Source organism: Peromyscus leucopus, chromosome 4, assembly GCF_004664715.2.
Source record: "Peromyscus leucopus breed LL Stock chromosome 4, UCI_PerLeu_2.1, whole genome shotgun sequence".
NCBI classification, from domain to species: Eukaryota; Metazoa; Chordata; class Mammalia; order Rodentia; family Cricetidae; genus Peromyscus; species Peromyscus leucopus.
This window is the reverse complement of record NC_051066.1, coordinates 146,297,387-146,320,909: the sequence shown is the minus strand read 5'-3', so window position 1 is coordinate 146,320,909 and position 23,523 is coordinate 146,297,387. Positions and strand designations below refer to the sequence as shown.

The 23,523-nt window shown below is 45.4% G+C and overlaps 2 protein-coding genes across 4 annotated transcripts in view; both read right to left on the bottom strand.

Annotated features, from left to right (window-relative positions):
- Positions 1-2,107: 2,107 nt before the first annotated feature.
- Positions 2,108-4,798, bottom strand: Lime1 (Lck interacting transmembrane adaptor 1). 2 transcript variants are annotated; one of them, XM_037205491.1, is made up of 5 exons: positions 3,432-4,798; positions 3,204-3,261; positions 3,046-3,133; positions 2,587-2,975; positions 2,108-2,489 (listed from the first exon to the last, which is right to left on the bottom strand). In XM_037205491.1, the coding sequence occupies exons 1-5, from the start codon at positions 3,527-3,529 to the stop codon at positions 2,286-2,288; spliced, it is 837 nt and encodes a 278-aa protein (XP_037061386.1). In that variant the 5' UTR covers positions 3,530-4,798; the 3' UTR covers positions 2,108-2,285. The 2 variants fall into 2 exon arrangements, with proteins under 2 accessions (XP_037061386.1, XP_028741100.1); XM_028885267.2 differs by having other exon boundaries at positions 2,587-2,948.
- Positions 4,799-4,896: 98 nt separating this feature from the next.
- The window catches only part of Zgpat (zinc finger CCCH-type and G-patch domain containing), a 31,675-nt gene continuing 13,048 nt past the window's right edge, over positions 4,897-23,523 (bottom strand). Inside the window, exons 2-6 of one of the 2 annotated variants that reach the window (XM_028885266.2) lie at positions 7,269-7,402; positions 6,930-7,064; positions 6,001-6,120; positions 5,513-5,915; positions 4,897-5,319 (exon numbers count right to left, since the gene is read on the bottom strand). In XM_028885266.2, the coding sequence (XP_028741099.1) occupies positions 5,181-5,319; positions 5,513-5,915; positions 6,001-6,120; positions 6,930-7,064; positions 7,269-7,402 (931 nt within the window). In that variant the 3' untranslated portion in view covers positions 4,897-5,180. Of the gene's footprint in view, positions 5,320-5,512; positions 5,916-6,000; positions 6,121-6,908; positions 7,065-7,268; positions 7,403-23,523 lie in introns of both variants that reach the window. The other variant, XM_037205490.1, reaches the window with a different exon arrangement.

The window sequence follows — 23,523 nt, the reverse complement described above, 5'->3', positions numbered from 1 at the left end:
TGAGGCTTGGTGGCTTTAGTATCCTGGAATAACAGAAGTTCTGGACCCTGTCCATACTTGAGCATAGTTTTCTGAGTCTCACCCTGGGCTGAAGGTTGCAGCTAGGGCCCCCAGACAGACAGCGCTGGTAGATAGGCTTGTAAGGATTGCAGCAGCCATGACCTCTTCTAGCCTGGCTTTTTCTGGGGCTATGCTGGAGATGAGGTCAGGGCTCAACAAGTGCTCTAGGCTCCTCCCCTGGTCCAGCATACAGGTGCTGGGCTTGGACACACATGGGCATCAAGCTGCCTCACTCCAAGTTCTGGACAGGAGCCCTGGCTCCACCCCCAGCTCAGGTTGCAGAGCTGAAAATCAAGGAACCATAAAACAAGATGGGGATCTACAAAAGGCCTGAGTTCTCCATAACCAGCTTTGTTCCACAATGGCTCCTTCAGACCCTGGTGCTGAGCAGAGGTCTGAAGGCTCACCATAAGGGGCGAGGCCAGCTATGGCTCAGCTCTTCCCGCCAACACACATTAACGCAGCTGTCCAACAGCAACTGTGGGCCAAGTGCCAGGCCTCGGAGGGCAGAGCAGCAAGCCTTTGGCAGCAGTCAGGGAAACTGTGCTCTAAGCACAGGCAGGTTCCCGACCTCTGCTGCAGTTCATCAGAAGTATAGGGTTGGCAGGTGGGGAGGTGGAAGCCAGGGAATCAGATCCCTAGATAGGCTGGGACCCTGACTCCTCCACTGAAGCCTTCAAAGACTGACATCTGTGCCAGCATGTACTGCTCCAGCACACACTGGCGCTACGCGCACACTCACACACACACACACACACACACACACACACACACACACACACACACACACTCCTAGTCTTGGGCATCAGCCCACCTCACCTCTTTACTGGCACTGGCATGTGATCAGAAGGCGTTGGGAGCATGCTGTGGCTCTGAGTACTCTAAGCCTACAAGGCCGCCACCTATAGAAGGGCCCTGAAAATAGGGGTTGGAGAGCTCTGTGGAGGAGTTGGCCTAGGGACCCCAGACTCCGCCTCAAATCTAGTGCCCAACTCCCACACCGGATGCAGCTTGTGTGGACCACCTGGCCCCGCCCTAGCCCCGCCCCCTGCTCCGGTGGCGGGAAGTGTCTGCTTGGCCTCTCAGCTCCACTTGACCTGACCCACAGACACGCACAGGCCGACGCAGCACCCCCAGCTGCCAACGCCTTCAGGGCCCAAAGTTTGTGCAGACCCGACACCATCTTTGCAGGGAAAGAAACTTTGGTAGTGCCCTTGCCCACTAGTACCTGTGGTGGTGTGGGCACAGTAACCGGCGTGGCTCCGACTCAGGCCCTCTGCATTCAGGTACTGAGTCGTGAACCCTAAGTCCTGACCCTCAGCGTGGGGCGGGTGACATTCACAGACCCAACCCAGTTCCGGGGGCGCTCGGCCTCCATGGTCGTCTGGAAGCCTATGTTACAGAAGTAAGGCTGGACTCTCTAGACTGCACCCCAGATCAGGGCCAGGCCAGTCGACCCCCACCCAGGATCCGGTCTCCACCCGCAGGACCCGCAACTGCCTGAACTACGAAGCTCCGCCCCGGTGCGCACACGAGGCAAGCACCCTAAGTGGTCCGCGCCTGGCCCTTCCCCGGTAGTGGAGGGGCTGGATCAACTCAGACTAACAGCTTCCACACTGCAGCCTGGAGGGCTGGTTTCCCCCACCGGGTAAGCGCTGAGCTATCAGTTAGGAAAGTGCTGCACTTTCTTGGCCAGCCTCCTAGGAATAAGTTATTCTTTAATGCTGGACTGTCTACCTCTGCCTACTTATGTAACCTCAAGGGATGGTAGCAGAGGCTTCAGGAGGATCTGAGAGTCCAGATCCCACACTTTTAAGTGGCCATGCTGTCCCAGACCCTCCAGCCTGGGAAACCACCACAGCAAAGGGCTCTTTTGCCTTTCTTCCCGCCCACTGACTACTGAGTCTCACAACCAGGTCATGACATCAGGGGCCAGGGACCAGGTATGAGGAAACTCTCCCAGAGGTCAGAAAGGGACATCTATAACCCTTTCGGAAAACTCCCACTCCAACCTTCCCAGCTTTCAAAAAAAGCAACTGAGAGCCAATCTTATGTGACAGAGATTTAATTAGGCCACAAGGACTGGACCTGAAGTTTGTGCTGTCAGCTGTGGGGGTGGAAGGACACAGAAGGATCTGTAATCAAACACTGCCGAGGCAGAAGCCTTGGTACCCGGTTTACTATGTCAGCTCATGTTAATAAACAGGATGTAGGGCCTCAACTTCTCAGGGGCCCATCTCCCTGATGCTTTCATACACATTTTCTAAGGGATCTTGGTTCATATCCTGGCCCCTGAGAGTGATGGCCTCATATTCCACATCACTCCCAAGGGCCAGAATTGCTCTCCCACCCTGGGAGTCCGGCTGATCTGTGTCAGGTCTTGGGTCTCTCCTTTTAGGCTTGCAGACCCTGGAGTACAGGAGATCCATCTGGAGAGAGGAAGCAAACCCAGGGAGGGCTTGGCATTGTCCTCTGCCAAAGGTGGGCTCAGTCCCATCTACCCTACCCTACCCCAGCTCACTTTACCTGAGTAGCTGGGATCACTTTAGCCTTCTGCTGCAATTCTTGGTAGCCCTGCTCTGTCTCTTTGCGCTTCTGGATGCAGGCATACTCCGCCCCAGGCCCAAGCTTGGCACAGCTAATGGTCAGCTGTGTTCCAGCCCATACCACAGGGCTAGCAGCCAGGCTGGCCCTGGGAATCGCAGCCAACCCCACATTGGAATAAGTGGCCTCGGGGCTAGTAGAAGGTGCAGTTGCAAGGGCAGCAGGAGGGGCCCTGGGCAGCTGCTGAGGTGGGAAGGCAGAGGGAGTTACTTGAGACCTGGTGCTGCCCCTGGATACCTCCAGCCAGTGTGGATGCAGGAGATCCATGCTAGCAGGCCGTGGGGCTAGGGATAAGATCAAGGCAGAGACCACTGAGGGGCTAAGGAAACAGGACTAGGCCCAGTAGATCGGCCCTACATTTATGGCCTCCCAGGAGCTCACCTATGCTGCAGCGTGGGCCTTGGTGAAGCTCATGCAATCTGGTGTCAGACTTGCTGAGGGAGCAGAGGTGGGTCTGTCTCAGCAGTGACTAGGGACAAGGAAGACTGGTTGATTCCTTGCTGTCCTTGCCCTGACCCCAGGGACAGTCTGGCACTCACCATTTCCACTGGTATCAAACTGCCCTGTAGCTCAGTTTGTTGCCTTTGAACCCGCTTCCTGGGGGCAAGAGTGCTGTTAGTCCAGTAGGTAGAGGAAGGTGCAGGGGTGATCAGATGCTGGCCCAGGCTCAGTGTAGAGGCACATGCAGAGCCCTCATATGGACTTCTCTGTTGTGATTTGACTCTGAGCCATGCAGGAGGAGGGCAGACAGAACTCCAGGCACATACCTGTGGCAGGCTGTGCACAGTGCCCACAGCCAGAGGAGCAGGGAGAAGCACCCCATGACCCAGAGGGCTAGTGGGGCTGAAGGCACTGATGGCCTCATCTTGTAAAGCAGGGAGGAGGTACCTGAGGACAGAAAAAATGAACGCTGGGGGCTGACTGGGGAAGCAGTGCACACCTGCAGCTCTACTTGAGATCTTGCCCAGCTGGTGGGTTCTTCCTCCCTGGCTGACTCAGCACACCGGAAACCCCCACCATGGGCACCCACTGAACCCTCTGGCTAGGGTTCCTTTAGTTATCAGAGATGTCTATGGAAATGGAGGAGCATGGCCAGGGGCAGCTATGACCTGAACAAGGCTATACTGTACTCACTGTAGCTCAAACTCATTACCTGGGGGAAATCTCTGATATCACTCTGACTTTGAGCCACAGACCACAGACCTCACCTCCAGCCACCACTGCCCAGGAGTGACCCCTTGTGTCAAGTGATGTTCCTAGACTACTCACTACAGAAGCTAAGCAGTTGGGGGGGCCACTGAACAGAAAGAGCTGCTATGAAGGCAAAGTCTCCCCACCCTACTCCTCCCTTCCCAGGATCCCTGCTTTTCCTAGAGTTGCCCTTATAAGAGCTGATTAGGGGCTCACCTAAGAGTTCAGGGTGAGCAAAATGAGGGTGAACAGTCTTCTGAGGTAAGGGCCTGTCTGTTCAAGCTTGGCGTGTAGACATCTTGCACAGAGGGGGCCGAGTTCACTAACCTGGCTACAGCCAGGTCTCAATCTCCTGACCAGGCAGGACCTATCCCTCCCAGACCCCGGGGCACGGAGAGGCTTGGGGACTGGCTCAGGATGGAGAATGGGGGCAGTACTTACCAAGGCCACCGTGAGGTTGCTGCTTGGCCCTGTCTAGGACAGCCAGGAAGGTCTTTGTGGGCTGCTGGTGAGCTCCTCACCTCATTTCCTGTGTATCTGAGCACCTCCCACAGCCACACAGTTCTTGCGTAGTTGCTCCCAGTTTCTGCTCACCTCCTCACGTCTCATCATGACTATTTGCCACCGATAGGCAATTATCATAAAACTAACACAGCCCCCTCCACCCCAATGAGGCAGATACCCATTAATGAGGTGGACAGAGCAGGTCAACTGGATGGATTATCAGTGGCAGCCCAAAACTAGAAATGAACCCCAAACCCACTTGAGTCAGGCCTGCCTGCTTTCATCACTGATAGTGTTCCCCAAAGGTGTTTCTACCTCATACCCTATCTGTTTGTGAGTACTAGGTACAAGGGCCACCCTAGGATCTTAATCACTTGGTCAGAGAAAAGAGAAGAGGGAAAATGCTCCTCTCTTAGACCTTAGACAGAGGCAGTGGCCTCATTTTGTAGCCCACCACAGCCCGCCTGTCTGTTGCCAGGACCCTCACAGATGCATTTGTCCCCAGAGATCCTGAAGCCAGCTGAGTCTCCAGTGAGAGAAATTATGATGAGATCACTTTAATGTCCTCACTAAGGAGATACCCCAAGACACTGGTAAGTGGGCTTGGTGGGCAAATAAGTGTTCAAAATCAACCCTGACATCCCATATCTACTCGGTAGTGTTCATACACTTTAGGTAGACAAGGCTGAATAAGGGACAGCCTAGGAAATGGGCTGGTCCTTCTTTCAGGTGCTGTTTAGGTGTCAGGGTGACGGCTGTCTTTCTGCCAAGGCAGTTGGGAGTTGGGTCCCAGGGCTCTATCCACAATACAGGCAGAGCTGCTAGAACTCTGTCATCTTCCTGTGAGTATCTGCCTTCTGCTGTTCCCTCTGTAGGCCGGCCTCCTGAGCACGCAGCTGACCCAGCTTCCGCTGGGCTCCTTCCAGCTTCTCTTGCAGATGTGCTGTTGCCATGCTGTGCCTAGGGAGAGCCTGCTGGTCAGCACTGCCTCCTGGCTCCCCACTACCAGGCCCCCAGCTCTGTGGCCAATTCCCGTCCTCCAACACTCAGACCACCTCAGACTCAGGGGCTACTCTGGTCAGGTGACCTTCAGCAGGCATCCTGTGGGCACAGCCACTAGAGCCCACACTGCCTCAGTTGACCCCACACATACCGGCCAGCATTCCGGGTTAGGGCCTCCTGGATGCCCCGGATGTCTCGTTGGGTCCGCTCAATCTTCTCCTCAGTCTGGAAGAGCTGCAGACTCAGAGCCTGCTTGGCACTTTTGCTGGCATGATACATGTCCTTGTTCCTTCTCCCTGGAGTGCCCAGCCCAGCATCTGGAGTCCCAGATGCCTGGCTTTGCAGTTTTTCATTCAGAAAGTCAAACACATTCCGAGGGGGTGGGCGGGCCTCGGGTCTACCACCACTCCTCCGACATCTTGGAGGCCTATTGGTCCCAGCCTGGCCTCCCTTTGTCTTCTGTAGTATCTCTGTGCACTGGTCCAGTGATTTCCCTCTAGGCAACACTACGGCATGGATGGGCTCCACTCGGCCTTCTGCATGCCGACCCAAACCTGGGAAAGACAGGGCTTTGTGCTACCTCTGCCAGACTCTTGGGCTATATTGAGGCATCCCTCCCATCTCAGGGCACACACTCACCCTTGCCAAACTCATAGCCCATCTTGATGAGGAGTTTGGAGCCAATGCCCCGTGTATGTACCTCCCAACCGGCAAAAGCAGAACTGCAGGTCCCAGTGTCCACTGTGTGTGGTTCCACCACTGTGGGAGACAGAAGACTCAAGTAGTGGGTTCCAGTCAATGTTACCCAAGGACTCAGATCCTAGGTAGGGCCTGATCTCCTGGATTTCTGGTCCCCTCAGGTTCTCCAAGCATGCTGTGGTTACTCCTGGCAACTCTGTCTGGACAACTACTACTACTGTAGTAGTAACCAGTTGGTTACTGGTTCTACTGTAACCAACTTCACTGCTTCAGCTTACTATCTGCTACTATGGAACCACCAATTCACATCACAGGGTCCCTGAGACATCTTCCTACCTTCATCCTAACCAACTTCTCAGGAGGACTATACATTACCTAGTTTCATTTCCTGAAATCTCTATTTTACCTAGACACATTTTTCATCTGCCAAGATCTCTTCTGCCCTACCTACCAGGCAACCAAGCTCTAATTCTGAGAAGCCATCTGAAGAAGAAACCCTTTCCTACACTCTACATTCAGTTACTTCCTGTGACCCCTTGGCAGATCTAGCACCAACATTCCCTTCTCTCTGACAGTGTGATGCCACCTTGCTTCAAGGAGTTCTGACTGTTAACATATGATTGTTGTGTCTGTTTCTAAAGGCAAAAGCTAGGTCTTGTGTCTTACCCAGGCCCATCATACACTCTCTGGTCCCTCAAGCCCTCTCCTGTAGATTACTATGCTATGTATATTCACTACATCACTTGTTCTACAATTATCCTGGAAGCTGAGTGCCTGTCTAGGTGATTATCACCAATCTGCTCTACTCCCTTACCATCCTGGCTTCTGGGCACTGATTTCTGCCATACCTCGGGCATAGCTGGAGTCACCTGCATCACCACTGTCTGAGTCAGATGATTCTGTAGCCTCAGTGCGCAGAGGAGGCAGGATGCTGTCTCCCTCCACCACAGCCTCCTTCAGCAGCAGTGAGTCAAACTTAACAGTATAGTAGCCATTGTCCACATCTAGAGTGATAGAGACAGGCTGTAGGTTAGCAGCTTTACAGGCTGGGCAACCAGTTAGGAGCAAAGTGAGAAACAGGAAGGGAAAGGGCTTGGGGCAAAGGCAGACTTGCTCCTCTTGAGCCCAGATGAAGGAGGAAAATGGCTAGAACAGCGAAGATGTTTCAAAAAGGGTCCCACCAGGTAGGTCCTTGTAGGCAATCTTACCAGTGATCCGTGCTGGGTGCCAAATGCCATCCTGGTGCTTGGCCAGACATGCAGAGCCGGCCTGCAGTAAGCTCAAGTCTGGATCCTGGAAGGGACGCAGCTCATCCACAGAGACCACCTGCCCATGGGAGAACCTGTAGATACAAGCACAGGAGACAGTGGCTTAGACATGGCCCACCAGGAGCAAGTGAGTCCAGAACATAAAGACCATCAACAGGGCACTGCCTATAATGGAGTGAAATTCAAGAAGTCAAGACAGGCACACCAGCAAAAACATCTATACTTTCATACCTATGGATTTATGCACATATTTCTCTCTAACACACATACATATTCATATATTCTCACTCATATATGAATGTACAGGTACTCTCACGCATAGACATATATTTATACTCACATATACCTGCATATCTATATATACAATATCTCTCACACACATGTATGCACATACTACCATACAGCTATGTACACTAAACACACATGTACATATGCATATGAATGCATAGAATGAACCCACACACATACATATACTCTCACAACACATATGCATGCATGCATGCATGCATGCATACATACTAAACATATAAATAAATAGAATGTACCTACACACATACATACACCCTAAAACACACACATACATGTATACACACTGGAATTTTCTCTTTTAGGACACACAGGGCTACTCTGGGGAGATGGCCTGTGTTTCTATCAGCTTCCTAGGTTAGGGTGACAATGTAGCACAGAGCCTAGTGTGGTCTCTCACCAAACATGATGCTCTTGACACAAATATTCAAGGCAGATGTGTTGGATGTTGGGATACATTGAGTCCTCCCTGGGCATGGGCACTTGGAAGGCCAAGGCAGGGTGATCATGAATTTGAGGCTAGTCTGGGCTACACAGAGATCCTTCTCAAAACTTGAAACAAAAACTAGAAGAAATTAGTTACAACAATGGTGCTGTGTCTTTTATACTTCAGTGCACCTGTAAAATTAAAACCAAAACCAAATCTGACAGAAAACAAAGAGGAAATGTGGAGACACAGAAGATTGCAGCCATGAACTTTGCCAAATAAAGGCATGAAAAAGCTAACCACCAACTACCACTACATGCCATCATTTCAGACAGGAAGTTGTTTTAACCCCAAAAGAGCAGCTGAGGGAATTCACTCTAGGATGGCTGGGGGTTCTTCTTAAGCAGTAATGAGCAGGTAGGGAAAGAGGGAGATAAGACAAAGAAAAGTCAGAACTTGCCATAGCTCACACCTACAGCCTCTGCTACCCCACACTCAGGCCAGGATTCCAGGAAGTACCTTCTCACACCAACTATCTTAGACATACAGCTAAATGGCATCAACAGTGTAAGACTGCGCCACCAAAGCACAGCAAAGTGACTAGGAAGTCCTGTTCAACTGAGAACTAAGGACCAACTGATGTATTCAAAGGGACTCAGACAGCAGAAGAACTGATTTCCACAAGCTGCCCTCTGTTCTCTGTGCTCTCATAGTGGCACTTGCATGCCTCCATGTGAAATAAATAAGTATTTTTAAAGGGGGCTGGAGAAATGGCTCAACAATTAAGAACATCAGCTGTTCTTACAGAGGACTCAGGTTCAATTCCTAGCACATACATGGTGCTTACAGCCATGTGTAATTCCAATTTCAGATGATCTGACATCCTCTTCTAGCCTTTGCAGGTACCAGGCATGCAAGTGGTGCACAGACGTACATACAAGCCAAACACTCATACACATAAAAACAAAAACAACAGCGAAACATGCTTAGGATCAGAAGTGTTTACAACTTGTATTTTTTAAAAAAATATTAGTGGTATCATATTAGTGCTCAAAAAGTTTTGGATTTGAGGGGGCTAGGAAGCTGGCTCAGTAGGTAAGAGAGCTCACTGTGTAAGTGTGAGAACTCAAGTGTAAATCCCCAGTGCCCACATAAAAAGCTGGATGTAGACCTGAATGCCTAGAATCCCTGTGCTTTGGGGAAAAACAGAGACAGGATGATTGTTAAGAGTTGCTATCCAAAAAACTGAGAGCTCCAGGCTGAGAGACCCAGTCTCAAAGGAATAAGGACACTCAATGTCCTCCTCTGCTTGCACATACAGAGTTTAAAAAAAAGTTTTAGACTTTGGAGCATTTCAGATTTTGGATTATTTGGAATAGATGCTTCACTTGTATACTTTTTTTACCCAACAAGTGATTCTAAGAAAGAATTTCTGGGGACCTGATGGAAGCGGATGCAGAGATCCACGACCAGGCCCCAGGTGGAGCTCCGGGAGTCCAATTGGTGAGAAAGAGGAGGGATTGTATGAGCGAGAATTGTTGAGACCATGATTGGAAAAAGTACAGGGACAAATAGCCAAACTAATGGAAACACATGAACTATGAACCAATAGCTGAGGAGCCCCCAACTGGATCAGGCCCTCTGGATAAGTGAGACAGTTGATTAGCTTGAACTGTTTGGGAGGCCCCCAGGCAGTGTGACTGGGACCTGTCCTTAGTGCTTGAGCTGGCTGTTTGGAGCCTGGGGCCTATGCGGGGACACTTTGCTCAGCCTGGGTGAAGGGAGGAAGGGACTGGACCTGCCTCGACTGAATCTACCAGGCTGAGCTGAATCCCCAGGGGAGTCCTTGCCCTGGAGGAGATGGGAATGGGGGGTGGGATGGAGGGGGGGGAGACGACATGGGAGGAGGGAGGACAGGGGAATCCGTGGCTGATATGTAAAATTAAATTAAATTATAAAATTTAAAAAAATTCACGGGCTGGAGAGATGGCTCAGAGGTTAAGAGCACTGACTGCTCTTCCAGAGGTCCTGAGTTAATTCCCAGCAACTACATGGTGGCTCACAACCATCTGTAATGAGATCTGGTGCCCTCTTCTGGCCTGCAGTCATACATGCTTTATATGTAATAAGTAAATAAATCTTAAAAAAAAAAAAAAAAAAGAGGCCACAAAGTGGTGGCACACATGCCTTTAAAAAAAATTTCACATCTAAAAAAAGAAAGAAAGAAAGAAAGAAAGAAAGAAATTTAAGGAAGTAATAGTGTTTGCAAAGATTTAGCTACTAAAATTATTTTTTCATTTTGAAAGATCTATTTAATTTTAATTTATGTGCATGTGATTGCTTCTCTATATGTATACTACATGGGTGCAGTGCCCTCAGAGACCAGAAGAGGGTACTAGATTCCTTAGAACTAGAGTTGGTCCAGAGGTTGAGTATGGCAGACTTCAAAGCAGATCCATAAGTGCATATACCTTTAATCTCAGCACTGGGAGGCAAAGGAAGGCAGATCTTTGAGTTCGAGGCCAGCTTGGTCTACAGATCCAGTTCCAGGACAGCTGGGGCTACACAAAGGAACCCTTTCTTGAAATTGAAGAAGATATCAGGAAATGGAAGGATCTCCCATGCTCATGGATAGGTAGGATTAACATAGTAAAAATGGCAATCTTACCAAAAGCAATCTACAGATTCAATGCAACCCCCATCAAAATCCCAACACAATTCTTCACAGACAGTATTTGGAAAAAAAATACTCAATTTCATATGGAAAAACAAAAGACCCAGGATAGCTAAAAGAATCCTGTATAATAAAGCAACCTCTGGAGGTATTACCATCCCTGACCTCAAGCTCTACTATAGAGCTATAGTAATAAAAAAACAGCTTGGTACTGGTATAAAAACTGACATACAGACCAATGGAATCGAATTGAAGACCCTGACATTAATCCATGCACATATGAACACCTGATTTTTGACAAAGAAGCCAAAACTATACAATGGAGAAAAGAAAGTATCTTCAACAAATGGTGCTGCATAACTGGATGTCAATATGTAAAAGATTACAAATAGATCCACATCTGTCACCATGCATAAAACTCAAATCCAAGTGGATCAAAGACCTCAACATAAATCCAGTTACACTAAACTTAATAGAAAAGAAAGTAGAAGTACTCTTGAACACATTGGCATAGGAGATCACCTCCTAAATATAACACCAGCAGCACAGACACTGAGCACAACAATTAATAAATGGGACCTCTTGAAACTGAGAAGCTTTTGTAGGGCAAAAGACACGGTCAATAAGACAAAAAGACTGCCTACAGAATGGGAAAAGACCTTCACCAACCCCACATCTGACAGAGGACTGATCTCCAAAGTATATAAAGAACTCAAGAAACTACACATCAAAATACTGAACAATCCAATTAAAAAATGGGCTGAAGAGCTAAACAGAGAATTCTCAAAAGAAGAATCACAAATGGCTGAAAGACATTTAAAGAAATGCTCAACATCCTTAATCATCAGAGAAATGTAAATCAAAACGACTCTGAGATACCACCTTACACCTGGTCAGAATGGCTATAATCAAAAACATTAATAACAGTCAATGTTGGAGAGGATGCGGAGCAAAAGGAACACTCCTCCACTGTTGGTGGGAATGCAAACTTGTACAACCACTGTGGAAATCAGTATGGCGGTTTCTCAGAAAATTGGGAATCAATCTACCTCAAGACCCAGCCATACCACTCTTGGGCATATACCCAAGGAATGCTCAATCATACCACAAAGATACATGCTAAACTATGTTCATAGCAGCACTATTTGTAATAGCCAGAACCTGGAAACAACCTAGATGCCCGTCAACTGAAGAATGGATTAAGAAAATGTGGTACATATACACAATGGAGTACTACTCAGCAGAGAAAAACAATGACAGCATGAAATTTTCAGGCAAATGGATGGAACTAGAAAAATATCATCCTGAGTGAGGTAACCCAAACCCAGAAGGACAAACATGGTATGTACTCACTTATAAGTGGATTCTAGATATAAAGCAAAGAATAATCAGACTGCAACCCACAGAACCAAGGAGGCTATATAGCAGGGGGGACCCTAGGATGGCAGTGGCTTATAATAAGTTTTGGTTTTACTCAATTACTGGGCAAGCCTCAGTGAAACAATTCACAATTAGGATAAGAATTTATACTGTATCAAGCTGATAATAGAAAAATAAATTTAAAAAAAAAAGTGAAAAGAAAAAAAAAAAGAAACCCTTTCTTGAAAACCCAAAACAAACAAACCCACTTGTATTTGGTAAAACAAAACACCAGTCTACAAATCCAAGAAACTTACCATCTTGGCTACTGTTCCATTGCTGTGAAGAGACATCATGACCAAAGCAACTCTTATAAGAAGAAAGCATTTAGTTGGGGATGTGCTTACAGTTTCAGAGGTTTAGTCCATTATCATCATGAAGGAAAGCAGACAGGCATAGCACTAAAGCAGTAACTGACAGCTTACATCCTGATCCACAAGCAGCAGGCAGGCAAAGAGACAGACAGACACAGGCACACACAGAGCTTGGCAGTGAAACCTCAAGACCCACCCCCAGAGACACACCTCCTCCAACACGGCCACACCTACTCCTTGGCAAAGAGTTATCAACTGAGGACTAAGCAGGCAAATGGGGGCCATTCTTATTCAAAACACTACACTTACTGAAGCCCCAGTGGGATAAACACAAAAATCACATCTAGATAAGTCATAAACTGGTAAGGAAAATGTAGCAGGAATCTTAGAAGGTCTTATTAATAAAAACAAAACCAGGAGCCAGATACTGGGGTGAACGCTGAAAGATCAGAGAAGCAGAACAAGCCACAGCTACCTCACCTTGCCAATTCCTCAGCTGATCCTGCTTCTTCAGACTGGAAGCCTCTGTGTCCTCATCTAAATGGGTCTCAGCGGAACTGTTGCTCAAAAGCCTAAAAGCTTAACCAGGCCAAAAGCTTCTAGTTTCTGGTCTTCATGCCTTGTATACCTTTCTTTCTGCCATCTGTGGTGGTACTGTGTTCCCCAAAATATTGTGTGACCCTAATAAACTTATCTGGGGTCAGAGAACAGAACAGCCACTATAGATACAGAGGCTAGAAAATGGTGGCACTCACACCTTTAATCCTAGCCTTCTGGAGGCATGGATCTCTGTGAGTTCAAGGCCACACTGGAAATAGCCAGGCATGGTGACTCATGCCTTTAAACCCAGGAAGTAAAGACAGAAAGCAGAAAGGTATTTAAGGCGTGAGGACCAGGAACTATAGCTGGTTAAGCTTTTAGGCTTTTGAACAGCAGTTCAGCTGAAAGCCATTTGGATAAGGACTCAGAGGCTTCCAGTCTGAGGAAACAGGATCAGCTGAGGAAATGGCAAGGTTGAGGTAGCTGTGGTTTGTTCTGCTTCTCTGCTCTTCCAGCATTCGCCCCAATACCTGGCTCCAGGTTTGATTTTATTAATAAGACCGTCTAAGATTCCTGCTATAGCCATCTTTTCCTGGGATTAAAGGTGTGTGTCACCATGCCTGGCTGTTTCCAGTGTGGCTTTAAACTCACAGAGATCCGGATGGACCTCTGCCTCCCAAGTGATAGGATTAAAGGCGTGTGCTACCACACCTCTATGTTTAATATTATGGCTGTTCTGTTCTCTGACCCCAGATAAGTTTATTAGGGTGCACAATATTTTGGAGAACACAGTACCACCACAGGAAAGCCAAAGACAGAAAACCTTAAAACTTATAAGGAAATAACAATTTGACAGATAATTTCTCACTAGAAACCATGGTTGAGGATGTAGTTTAGGAGAAGAAACACCTGTCTAGCATGTGTGGTGTTGCACTCAGCATGGAGTGTGTGTGTGCATGTGGGAGAGGGGGTGCTGTCTAAAGCCATTGTAAATTATTTGTGATAGAGGACTGGAACAGCTCAGTGGCACAGCACGTATCTAGCATGCACAAGCCCTGAATTCACTCCTTAGTATCTCCCATCCCAGTGAAAGAAATTGTAAAAAGGAATTAAATAGAAATCCTGGAGTTAAAAAAGTATATTAACTAAAATGAAAACTTCTCCAAAGGAGTTGAATAGTCAGAAGAAACTTGTTTTTAATAAAATCTCAATCATTCAATTTTACCAATAAAGACTTGAGAACCAGATGTTGGGTTCAAAGCCTGTTAGCTCAGAGAGGCAGAGGATAGCACCCAGCTGACCTTCCTCCTCCGCTGACATCCCAGAAGCTTTCTCCTATGTTGTCTTTTTTTTTTTTTTGGTTTTTCCGAGACAGGGTTTCTCTGTGTAGCTTTGCGCCTTTCCTGGAACTCACTCTGTAGCCTAGGCTGGCCTCGAACTCGCAGAGATCCGCCTGGCTCTGCCTCCCGAGTGCTGGGCCTATGTTGTCTTAAAAACCTTCTCAAACTAAAATGTCCCTTCCTTCCACTTCTTGTGTGTCTCTCATCCTCCTGACTCCCTCTTACTCTCTATGGTTTTTTTTCTTAATAATCCTATGTTCATTTCCTGTCAACTGGTTGCTTGCTCTTGCCTCTTGACCGATGGTTGATTTTACTTAGTTCTGTTTACAATATTCAAGCAGAAAACTATTAGATTTAAGGTGTGCGCTAGGGAGAAACTTGGTCCTAGGGAAATCTCTAAGAATCCACGAAGATAACACCAACTAGGACTCCTAGCAATAATGGAGAGGGTGCCTGAACTTACCTTCCCCTATAATCAGAGTAGTGACTACACTAATTGTCATCATAGAGCCTACATTCAATAACTGATGGAAGCAGATGCAGTGATCCATAACCAAGCATTGGGCTGAGCTCCTAGACTTCAGTTGAAGAGAGGGAGGAGGGATCACAGGAGCAAGTGAGGTCAAGATCATGATGGGGAAAACCACAGAGACAGCTGACCCAAGCTGGTGGGCGCTCATGAACACTCACCTGTCAGCTGGGGAACATGCATGGGACCAAACTAGGCTCTCTGAATGAGGGTGACAGTTATGTGGCTAGATCTGTTTGGGGAGCTCCTAGCAGTAGGACCAGGACTTATCTTGTGTGCATGAAATGGTTTTTTGGAGCACATTCCCTAGGGTGGGATACCTTGCTCAGCCTTGACACAGGAGGGGCTTGGACTTGCCTTAACTTAGTATGCCAGACTTTGTTGACTCCCCAAGGGAGGCCTTACCCTCTCTGAGGAGTGGATAGGGGGTTGGGATTGGGAGAGGTAGGGAGACAGGAGAAGGGGAGGGAGAGGGAACTGGGATTGGTATGTAAAATAAAAAAAAAAAAAAAAACCAAAAAACTTTTTTTAAATAATTTTTTTTTTTAAAAAAAAAAGGTGTGTGCTAAGGCTGAGCCACATCACAATTAGGAACAGGTTTTTCCAGCAACTAACACAGTCTCGGGGTTCACAGTGTGATCAAATACCCTGCAACATAAAACTGAACTTGAAGACAGGGCTACAGTATGTATCCAACATGAAGACTAGAAAGAAAAGAAAAAGAAAAGGGAACAAAGCTCAGGGGACCTATGGGTACACCACCAAGCACCATATGAAACAACACATGTACAATTGGCGTTTCTGAAGAAGAGAGAGATAGCAGCAGAATAATATCTCAAGAGATATTTCAGTGGTTGAGAACACTTGCTGCATGAGCATGAAGACCAGATTTGGATCCCAACACCCATGTAACAAGCTGATATCCACATGTAATTCCATTTCCAAGGGGGACAGAGACAGGAAGATCACGGGGGCTTGCTTGCCTGTCTAGGTTAGAACATACAAATAAGCTCCAGGTTTAGGAAGAGACCCAGACTCAAAGGAATAGGCAGAGTGATAGAGGACACCTGATGCCCTCTTCTGGACTCTGACGAATGTGTAGGGATTATAGGCATGTGCCATCATACCGGGTTTATACAGCCCTAGGGATAGATAGAACCCAGGGTTTCATGCATGCTAGGGAAGCATTATCATTATGCTACATCCCCAGCCACAAAGATGCAACTTTTAATAGTAATTATACACAGATGTGAGTTTACACAGGATCAGAGGTTTTGTTTTGTTTTGTTTTGTTTTTAATTATTGAAGCTAAATTGGTAGTGACTCAAACTATTCTGTTATAAATTTAAGGTATTAACCATATACTAGAGTAAATATTAAGGAAATAAATAAAGGTGCTGGAAAGATGGCTCAGCAGTTAAGAATACTAGCTGCTCTTGCGAGGACCTGGGTTCAATTCCCAGCAACCGATGGCAGCTCACAATTGTCTGTAACTCTAATCCCAAGGGATCGATGACCTATTGTGGCCTCTATAGGCACCAGGCACACAAGTGGTACACAGATATACATGCAGGCAAAACACCCAAAAGTAAGTTAAATAATAAAAAAAGAAAATACAAAGTATGCAGAAAAGTGAACCAATAAGAGGAAAAAATAAAAACCAAACAATAAAGCTAGTAATAAACAAATGAAAGATAAACAAAAACATATAAGATACACAGAAAACAAATATCCTTCCTCAATAGTCACTACTTTAAATGTAAGTGGGTTAAACACTAAAAGGTATAGATTAGGTGCTAGAGATAGCTCAGAGGTTAAGAGCACTGGCTGTTCTTCCAGAGGTCCTGAGTTCATTTCCCAACAACTACATGGTGGCTCACAACCATCTATAATGGGATCTGATTCCTTCTTCTGGTATGTAGGCATATATGCAGATAGAGTATTCAGATACATATATAAATAAATAAATCTTTAAAAGAAAATGGTAGAAATTAAAGAAATGTATTTATTTTAATATTTTTATTTTTATTTTATTTTATTTATTTATTTGGTTTTTTCAAGACAGGGTTTCTCTGTGCAGTTTTGGTGCCTGTCCTGGATCTTGCTCTGTAGACCAGGCTGGCCTGGAACTCACAGAGATCCGCCTGGCTCTGCCTCCCCAGTGCTGGGATTAAAAGTGTGCGCCACCACCACCCGGCTTATTTTTAATTATGTGTACCTCTATGTGTGTGTCCAGGTGTGGACATATGCATGTAAGTGTGAGTGCTAACAGAAACTAAAGGCCTTGGATTCCTCGAAGCTAGAGTTACAGGAAGTTGTGAGCCACCTGACATGGGTGCTGGAAACCAAACTCAAGTATTCAGTAAGAGCCACGTGTGCTCTTAGCCAGTGAGCCAGCCCTTGTAATACATGTGTGTGTCTGTCTAAGAAAAGGTGTCACAATGTAGTCCAGGTTGGTACTAAAATCAAGATCCTTCTGCTTCCTCCTCCTAGCTGTGTACAACTAAAACTAGCAAGCATCCCAATTAATGAATGGGTCAAAGAAGAAATCAGGAGATTAGAAAGTGCTTTGATTGGATGAAAAATAGAGCCATGGGAAAACTCTCTGTCTCTCTCTCTGTCTCTGTCTCTCTGTCTGTCTGTCTGTCTGTCTGTCTCACACACACACACACCAAATAATAACAAAACTCTACATACTAAAATCTCTCATGAGTATTCATGTAATGTTCTCATAGAAATATTAGCAAATCAAGCCGGGCGGTGGTGGCACACGCCTTTAATCCCAGCACTCGGGAGGCAGAGCCAGGCGGATCTCTGTGAGTTCGAGGCCAGCCTGGGCTACCAAGTGAGTTCCAGGAAAGGCGCAAAGCTACACAGAGAAACCCTGTCTCGAAAAACAAAAACAAAAAACAAAAAAAACAAAAACAAAAACAAAAAAACAAAAAAACAAACAAACAAAAAAAAGAAATATTAGCAAATCAAACAGCAGCATATTAAAAGGATTACACACCACTGCTAGGCAAAGGTAGCTGGCTCAGCACATGAAAATCATTCAGTGTAATATACCACATTCATGAATGAAAGAGGATAAGCAAAAACATCTCTATAATACAAAAGCATATAAAAAAAACTAACATCCTTACACTACAAACCATTCAACAAACTGTAACTATAGATGAGGATGTTCTCCATTTGTTATCCATGGGAATCCATAGGTTGCTAGGCTTGGGTGGCAAGCACTTCACCTTGCTAGCCCAGAACTGAAACTCACAAAATATTTATTAAGTTTTACATGTTAAATTATGTGTATGTGCATAAGTGCAAGTGCCTGTGAAGGTCAGAAGACAGCATCAGATACACTGGAACTAAAGTCATAAGTAGTTGTAAGCTGCCCAATGTGGTAGTTCTTCTGTAAGGATAGTAGGTGCTGTTAACTGCTGAACCATCTCTCCAGCCTCATGACCTTGAAGTTTTTTATCCTTCTGACTTAACTGCCTGAGTACTGAGATATATAGCCAATGGGTCCAAGAAAATATGCTTAGCACACTGTGTAAATAAAAAATACAATGAGCTGGGTATCACATGCCTTTAATCCCAGAACTTGGGAGGCAGAGGCAGGAGGATCTCTGTGAGTCTGAGGCTAGCCTGGTCTATGGAATAAGTTCTAAGTTAGTCATGGCTACATGGTAAGACACTGTCTCAAAACAAACACCTCTCCCTCAAAAAACAACAACAACAACAAAAAAAAAAAAACCAAGTGCAAACAAATCCATAACAACAACAAACTGTAATGAAATGACTCTTCAAAATCAGGAAGATAGCTGTTTTTCAAAATAATGGAAAAAAAGTGCTGGGTAGATGTGGAGAAACTGGTACCCTGGGAACTGCTGTGGCCAAGAAAAACAGCAGAGCTGATTGTGAAAAAGTTTGGCAATGGTGATCCAGGAATTCCACTACAATTATAACCTGTATTTTTAAGGATAAAATACCTTTTAGATAATGAAATAAAAAAAATTGAAAACAAGAACTCAAGTATCTGTACACCAATGTTGTTGGCAGTATTATTTGTAACAGCTAAAAGATGGAAATACACCAACAATCCATTAAAAGCCAGATGTTGGCATATATTTATAACCCTAGCGTTTTGGGAAATTGAAGCAGATGGATCAGTAGTTCAAGGTCAGCTTCATCTACATGGCATGTCTGAGGTGACCTAAACTATGTAAGACCCTGCCCCCCAACCCTAAAAATGTATTTGAAACTACCTACTAGAAGAGCTCCTGAGAGGATCATCTAAAAATGATCCACCATCAAGATGTACTATGAAAAACTACTAAACTTAAGGTCCTCTGCAAGAGCAGTAGGCACTCAACCACAAAACCATCTCTCCAGCCCCTAAATTACTAACATTTAAAGAAACAGAGAAATGTGAACCAAGTATTTTTTCTTTAAAAAAAAATTGAGAATTTCATACATTTATACAGTTAAATATTATATCCATCCTTTATTTCCCCCAAACCCCACATCATGTCCTCATCACAACTCTATGTCCCCTCCTCCTCCATTTTAAAAAAATAACTCAGTAAGTCCAATTATTCCTGCCCATTTGTGCATGGGTATGGAGCCACTAACTGAAGGGAGTATGGGTAATCTATCAGTGGCCATACACTCTGAAGAGATTTTTATATCCAGTAAAACTGACCTTCAGTGCTGGGGATATAGCTCAATAGTAGAACCATTGCCTAGCAATTGTAGGTAACTAAATTTGATTACAAGCTTCAGAGGACCTTCAATTTTTTTGTATTTATTTTTTAAGAAGACAGTCTCACTGTGTAGGCCCTAGCTAGCCTGAAACTCAGGATGGCCTTGAACTCACAGACATCCACCTTTCTCTGCCTCCCAAGGGCATCATCATGCCCATCCAGAACCTTCAAATATTAATAACATAAGAAAGCTTCAATATAGCTCAGTGGTATGCCACCTGCTTTGCATGCACAAGGCCCTAGATTTGATTCTCAGCACACACCTGCTGTGGATATCGCTCTATATAAATAAAACACTGATGGCTAATGGCCAGGCAGGAAGTATAGGTGGGACAAGGAGAGAGGAGAATTGGGGAAACAGGAAGAAGGAGGGAGACACTGCAGCCACCTCCAGGACAAGCAGCATGTAACGACGCCGGTAAGCCACCAGCCATGTGGCAAGGTATAGATTTATAGAAATGGGTTAATTTAAGATATAAGAACAGTTAGCAAGAAGCCCGCCATGGCCATACAGTTTATAAGTAATATAAGTCTCTGTGTTTTCTTGGTCGGGTCTGAGCGACTGTGGGACTGGCGAGTGAGAGAGATTTGTCCTGACTGTGGGCAAGGCAGGAAACTCTAGCTACACACACCACACTTTTTAAATTAAATTAAAAAGTTGCATAAATATGAGTTTGCTTTCGGTCTTTTCCAAGACGAAGCAATTTTGTTTGGAGCTTTAGAGGCTTCTGCCCATTGTCATGGAGGAGACATCAGAGATGTTCGAACAAGTTCTGAAGTCAGAGCCTCCTCAGAGCAGCGATAAACAAGACTCCTGTGATGATTCAGTCTCACAGTCAGAAATGTTAGCAAAGGACCTGAAAAAGCTGACACTCAACCCCAGTGCCGAGAAGTCCCCTTCTTTTCAGCCAGTATGTTATCGTCGCCACCACCATTGCCGCCCCCGTCCCCCAGTGAAGATGAGGGTGGTGGAGAACAACAGTGAAAAAATCTTGAGAGCAGTCCAAAGTGCCTTTCCCAAGAGAAGAGTTCAAACACTACTGTCTGTGCAGAAAGATCCTGTAGCAAGGATGAAAAGATTTATGCGGATTGAAAAGACACTAAGAAGCCGTAAAGGAGAGAGGGATGAGAGTGAGCCGTTCAGATGCCTCTGCACTTTCTGTGTGGATCAAGGGTGGGATCCTGCTGAGAATGCTAAAATAGGGCAGAATTAAGACAGTCAGTTCAGGACTAAACTGTACACTGCCCTTACTGCTGATAATGCCATGCAGCAGATGTGAAAAGCTTTTTTTAAAAGATCATTAAATGATAGAGATTTGTGGAAAAAAAAGTTGCATAAATATGAAGAAAACAAATAAAACTTTTCAACAAGTCAATGCTCCAATATTATCCATAAGTGCATCCTAAGGAGTATCATAGAAAACATGCCTCAGAGAAACAAAATGCCTCAAACCCCAATATTCAGACAAACAGTATCCACAAAAGACTCATTATTCAGCTGAGATAAAGACCATAAACTCCTACAATGGAGACCTCACATCACTGTAAACACTGTCAGGAGAATGTGGGTTATAAAAATACTCTGACAGTCATCAGTCACCATCTAGTGGTGTTTATGTATTTAATTCTGAGTGTCATGTATGTACACAGAGAGAGATGAAACAAGAAAGCAATGAGGAGGGGAAGTGGCTAGAGAGATGATTCAGCAGTTAAGAGCACTTACTGCTTTGTAGAGGACCCAAGTTCAGGCAGCTCACAACAACCTGTAACTCTAATTTCTGAGTACCCAATGCCCTCTTCTGCCCTCTTCTGGCCTCTGCAGGCACCTGCACATTCATGTGCAGATATAGACACAGACACACACACATATGGAAGTTGTCTCCTGTGCCCTTAAGAACCAGATCCTATGATTGAAAAGAAAACATGTGACCCAGGAGAGCCTGGGTCATTAAAGGGTCATTAAAGAAGTAGCCATTAAAAATACAGGTGTAGCCGGGCGGTGGTGGCGCACGCCTTTAATCCCAGCACTCGGGAGGCAGAGGCAGGCGGATCTCTGTGAGTTCGAGGCCAGCCTGGTCTCCAAAGTGAGTTCCAGGAAAGGCGCAAAGCTACACAGAGAAACCCTGTCTCAAAAAAACCAAAAAAAAAAAAAAAAAAAAAAAAAATACAGGTATATGATTTTATATGTACATTATATATGTTATGTTCACATAAATGTACATGTCACCAACATTTGCTATTTCTGTCCCCAGAAAGGACCGCAAAACAATGTCTGATCAATGATAATCAACAACGTGGCACCTGTACTGGGGGTCTTAAACAACCCTTATGTGAAGGGAAAGCAGCGCTACTACATTTGGGCAAGAAGTGATGTGCCCCAGACAGTAAGGAGAGAGTCAGTGTCAGCTGGCTCAGATCAGGACAGGAAAGCCAAACTGAAGAGACCCCACAGGACAAAATTGGGGCAATTGGAAACTCAATGAGGAGTAGAACTGTAAAGGAATAAAATCCATCGAAGCAGGGAGTAGTGATACATCTTTAATTCCAGTACTTGGGAGGCAGAGGCAGGCATATCTTGGTGAGTTTGAGACCCTGAGTCTACAAAGCTAATTCCAGGGCAGTCAGGGTGTTAAACAGAGAAACCCTGTCTTGGGGGGTGGGGGGTGGGAGAATATCCATCCAATACATTTAAATCTATGAATCTATAAGGATATTACTATTTTTTGAAACAGAGTCTTAACTAGGCAAATTCAGACTGGCCTTGAATTTGCAGATTTTTTTTAACTTTTTTTTTTTTTTTTTTTTTTTTTAAGTCTCCTGGGTACTAGAACTACAGGACAGCACCACTTTTCCTGACAAAGATATTATGCTTAAAAACAGCTAGGTGAGGTTTGGTAGTGCACAACTTCAATCCCAGCACTCCAAAGACAGAGGCAAGTTGATCCCTTGTGAGTTTGAGGCTAGTCATATTGCCTATAGTAAGTTCCCGGATAGCCACGGCTACACATAATAGGGAGACTCTGTCTCTAAATAAAGAAACAAATTAATTTATTGTCTTGGAAAAGAAGTAAACAAACAAACAAAAGTAAACAAGACAGAAACATCCAGCATTTATCTTCCCTTTCTTACATGAACTGTACTACTGGGTAATCAAACTGTGAAAAAGTGCCCCTTTCATTTGGGCTAACATATGACTCCTCTGTTGTAGGATATTTGATCACACTGTGAACCCCAAGATTGCGTTGTTTATTGGAGGAACCTGCTTCTAGCTGTGGTATGGCTCAGCCCTAGTGCACACCTTTAATCCAAGAGCTTCCTGATTATTGTAAATAGGATAAAATAAAAACATTCCATAGGTCAAGAGGTGGAGCAAGCAACCGGTTGACTGGAAGTAACCATAGAGTGAAGGTATGTCGGGAGGTCAGAAAGAGAGATGCACAGGAAGTAGAAGGGAGGAAAATCCAGTTGGAGGAGGGTTTTTTTTGAGACTGAGGAGGAAAGCTCTTTCTGGAATGACAGCAGAGGAGGAAGCAGCTGGGTACTTTCTGTGCCTCTCTGAGCTAGCAGATTTTCACCCTAGCATCTGATTCCCAAGTCTTTATTGATAAAATAGAATGACAGAGACTTAGTTAAAAATCAACATTTGATGCTCCAACTTATGACATGACCACATGGACAGAGAAATTACGCCAGTGGTGAACAAACTGAGAAGCCATCAGATTTAGTAAGACACCTGGGAAGTCCTTAAGAAGACAGTTAAGTAATATTTAAAGGAAAAGTGTTTCCCACATTAAGGATAGAAAATATCACGATGCAGAGTGTTAGAAGCCTGTATAGTGCTACTTTAGATGGCTTGAAAATAGAAGTAGACCGGGTAGTGGCG

Bases quoted from the DNA above. Each gene is read 5' to 3' on its own strand.
- Lime1 (XM_037205491.1), bottom strand. From the start codon at position 3,529: ATGAGGCCATCAGTGCCTTCAGCCCCACTAGCCCTCTGGGTCATGGGG. The intron at 3,262-3,431 runs GTATGTGCCTGG...TCTTGCCCCCAG, and splicing joins CTGTGCACAGCCTGCCACAG to GAAGCGGGTTCAAAGGCAAC. The intron at 2,490-2,586 runs GTAAAGTGAGCT...TCCTCTCTCCAG, and splicing joins AAGTGATCCCAGCTACTCAG to ATGGATCTCCTGTACTCCAG.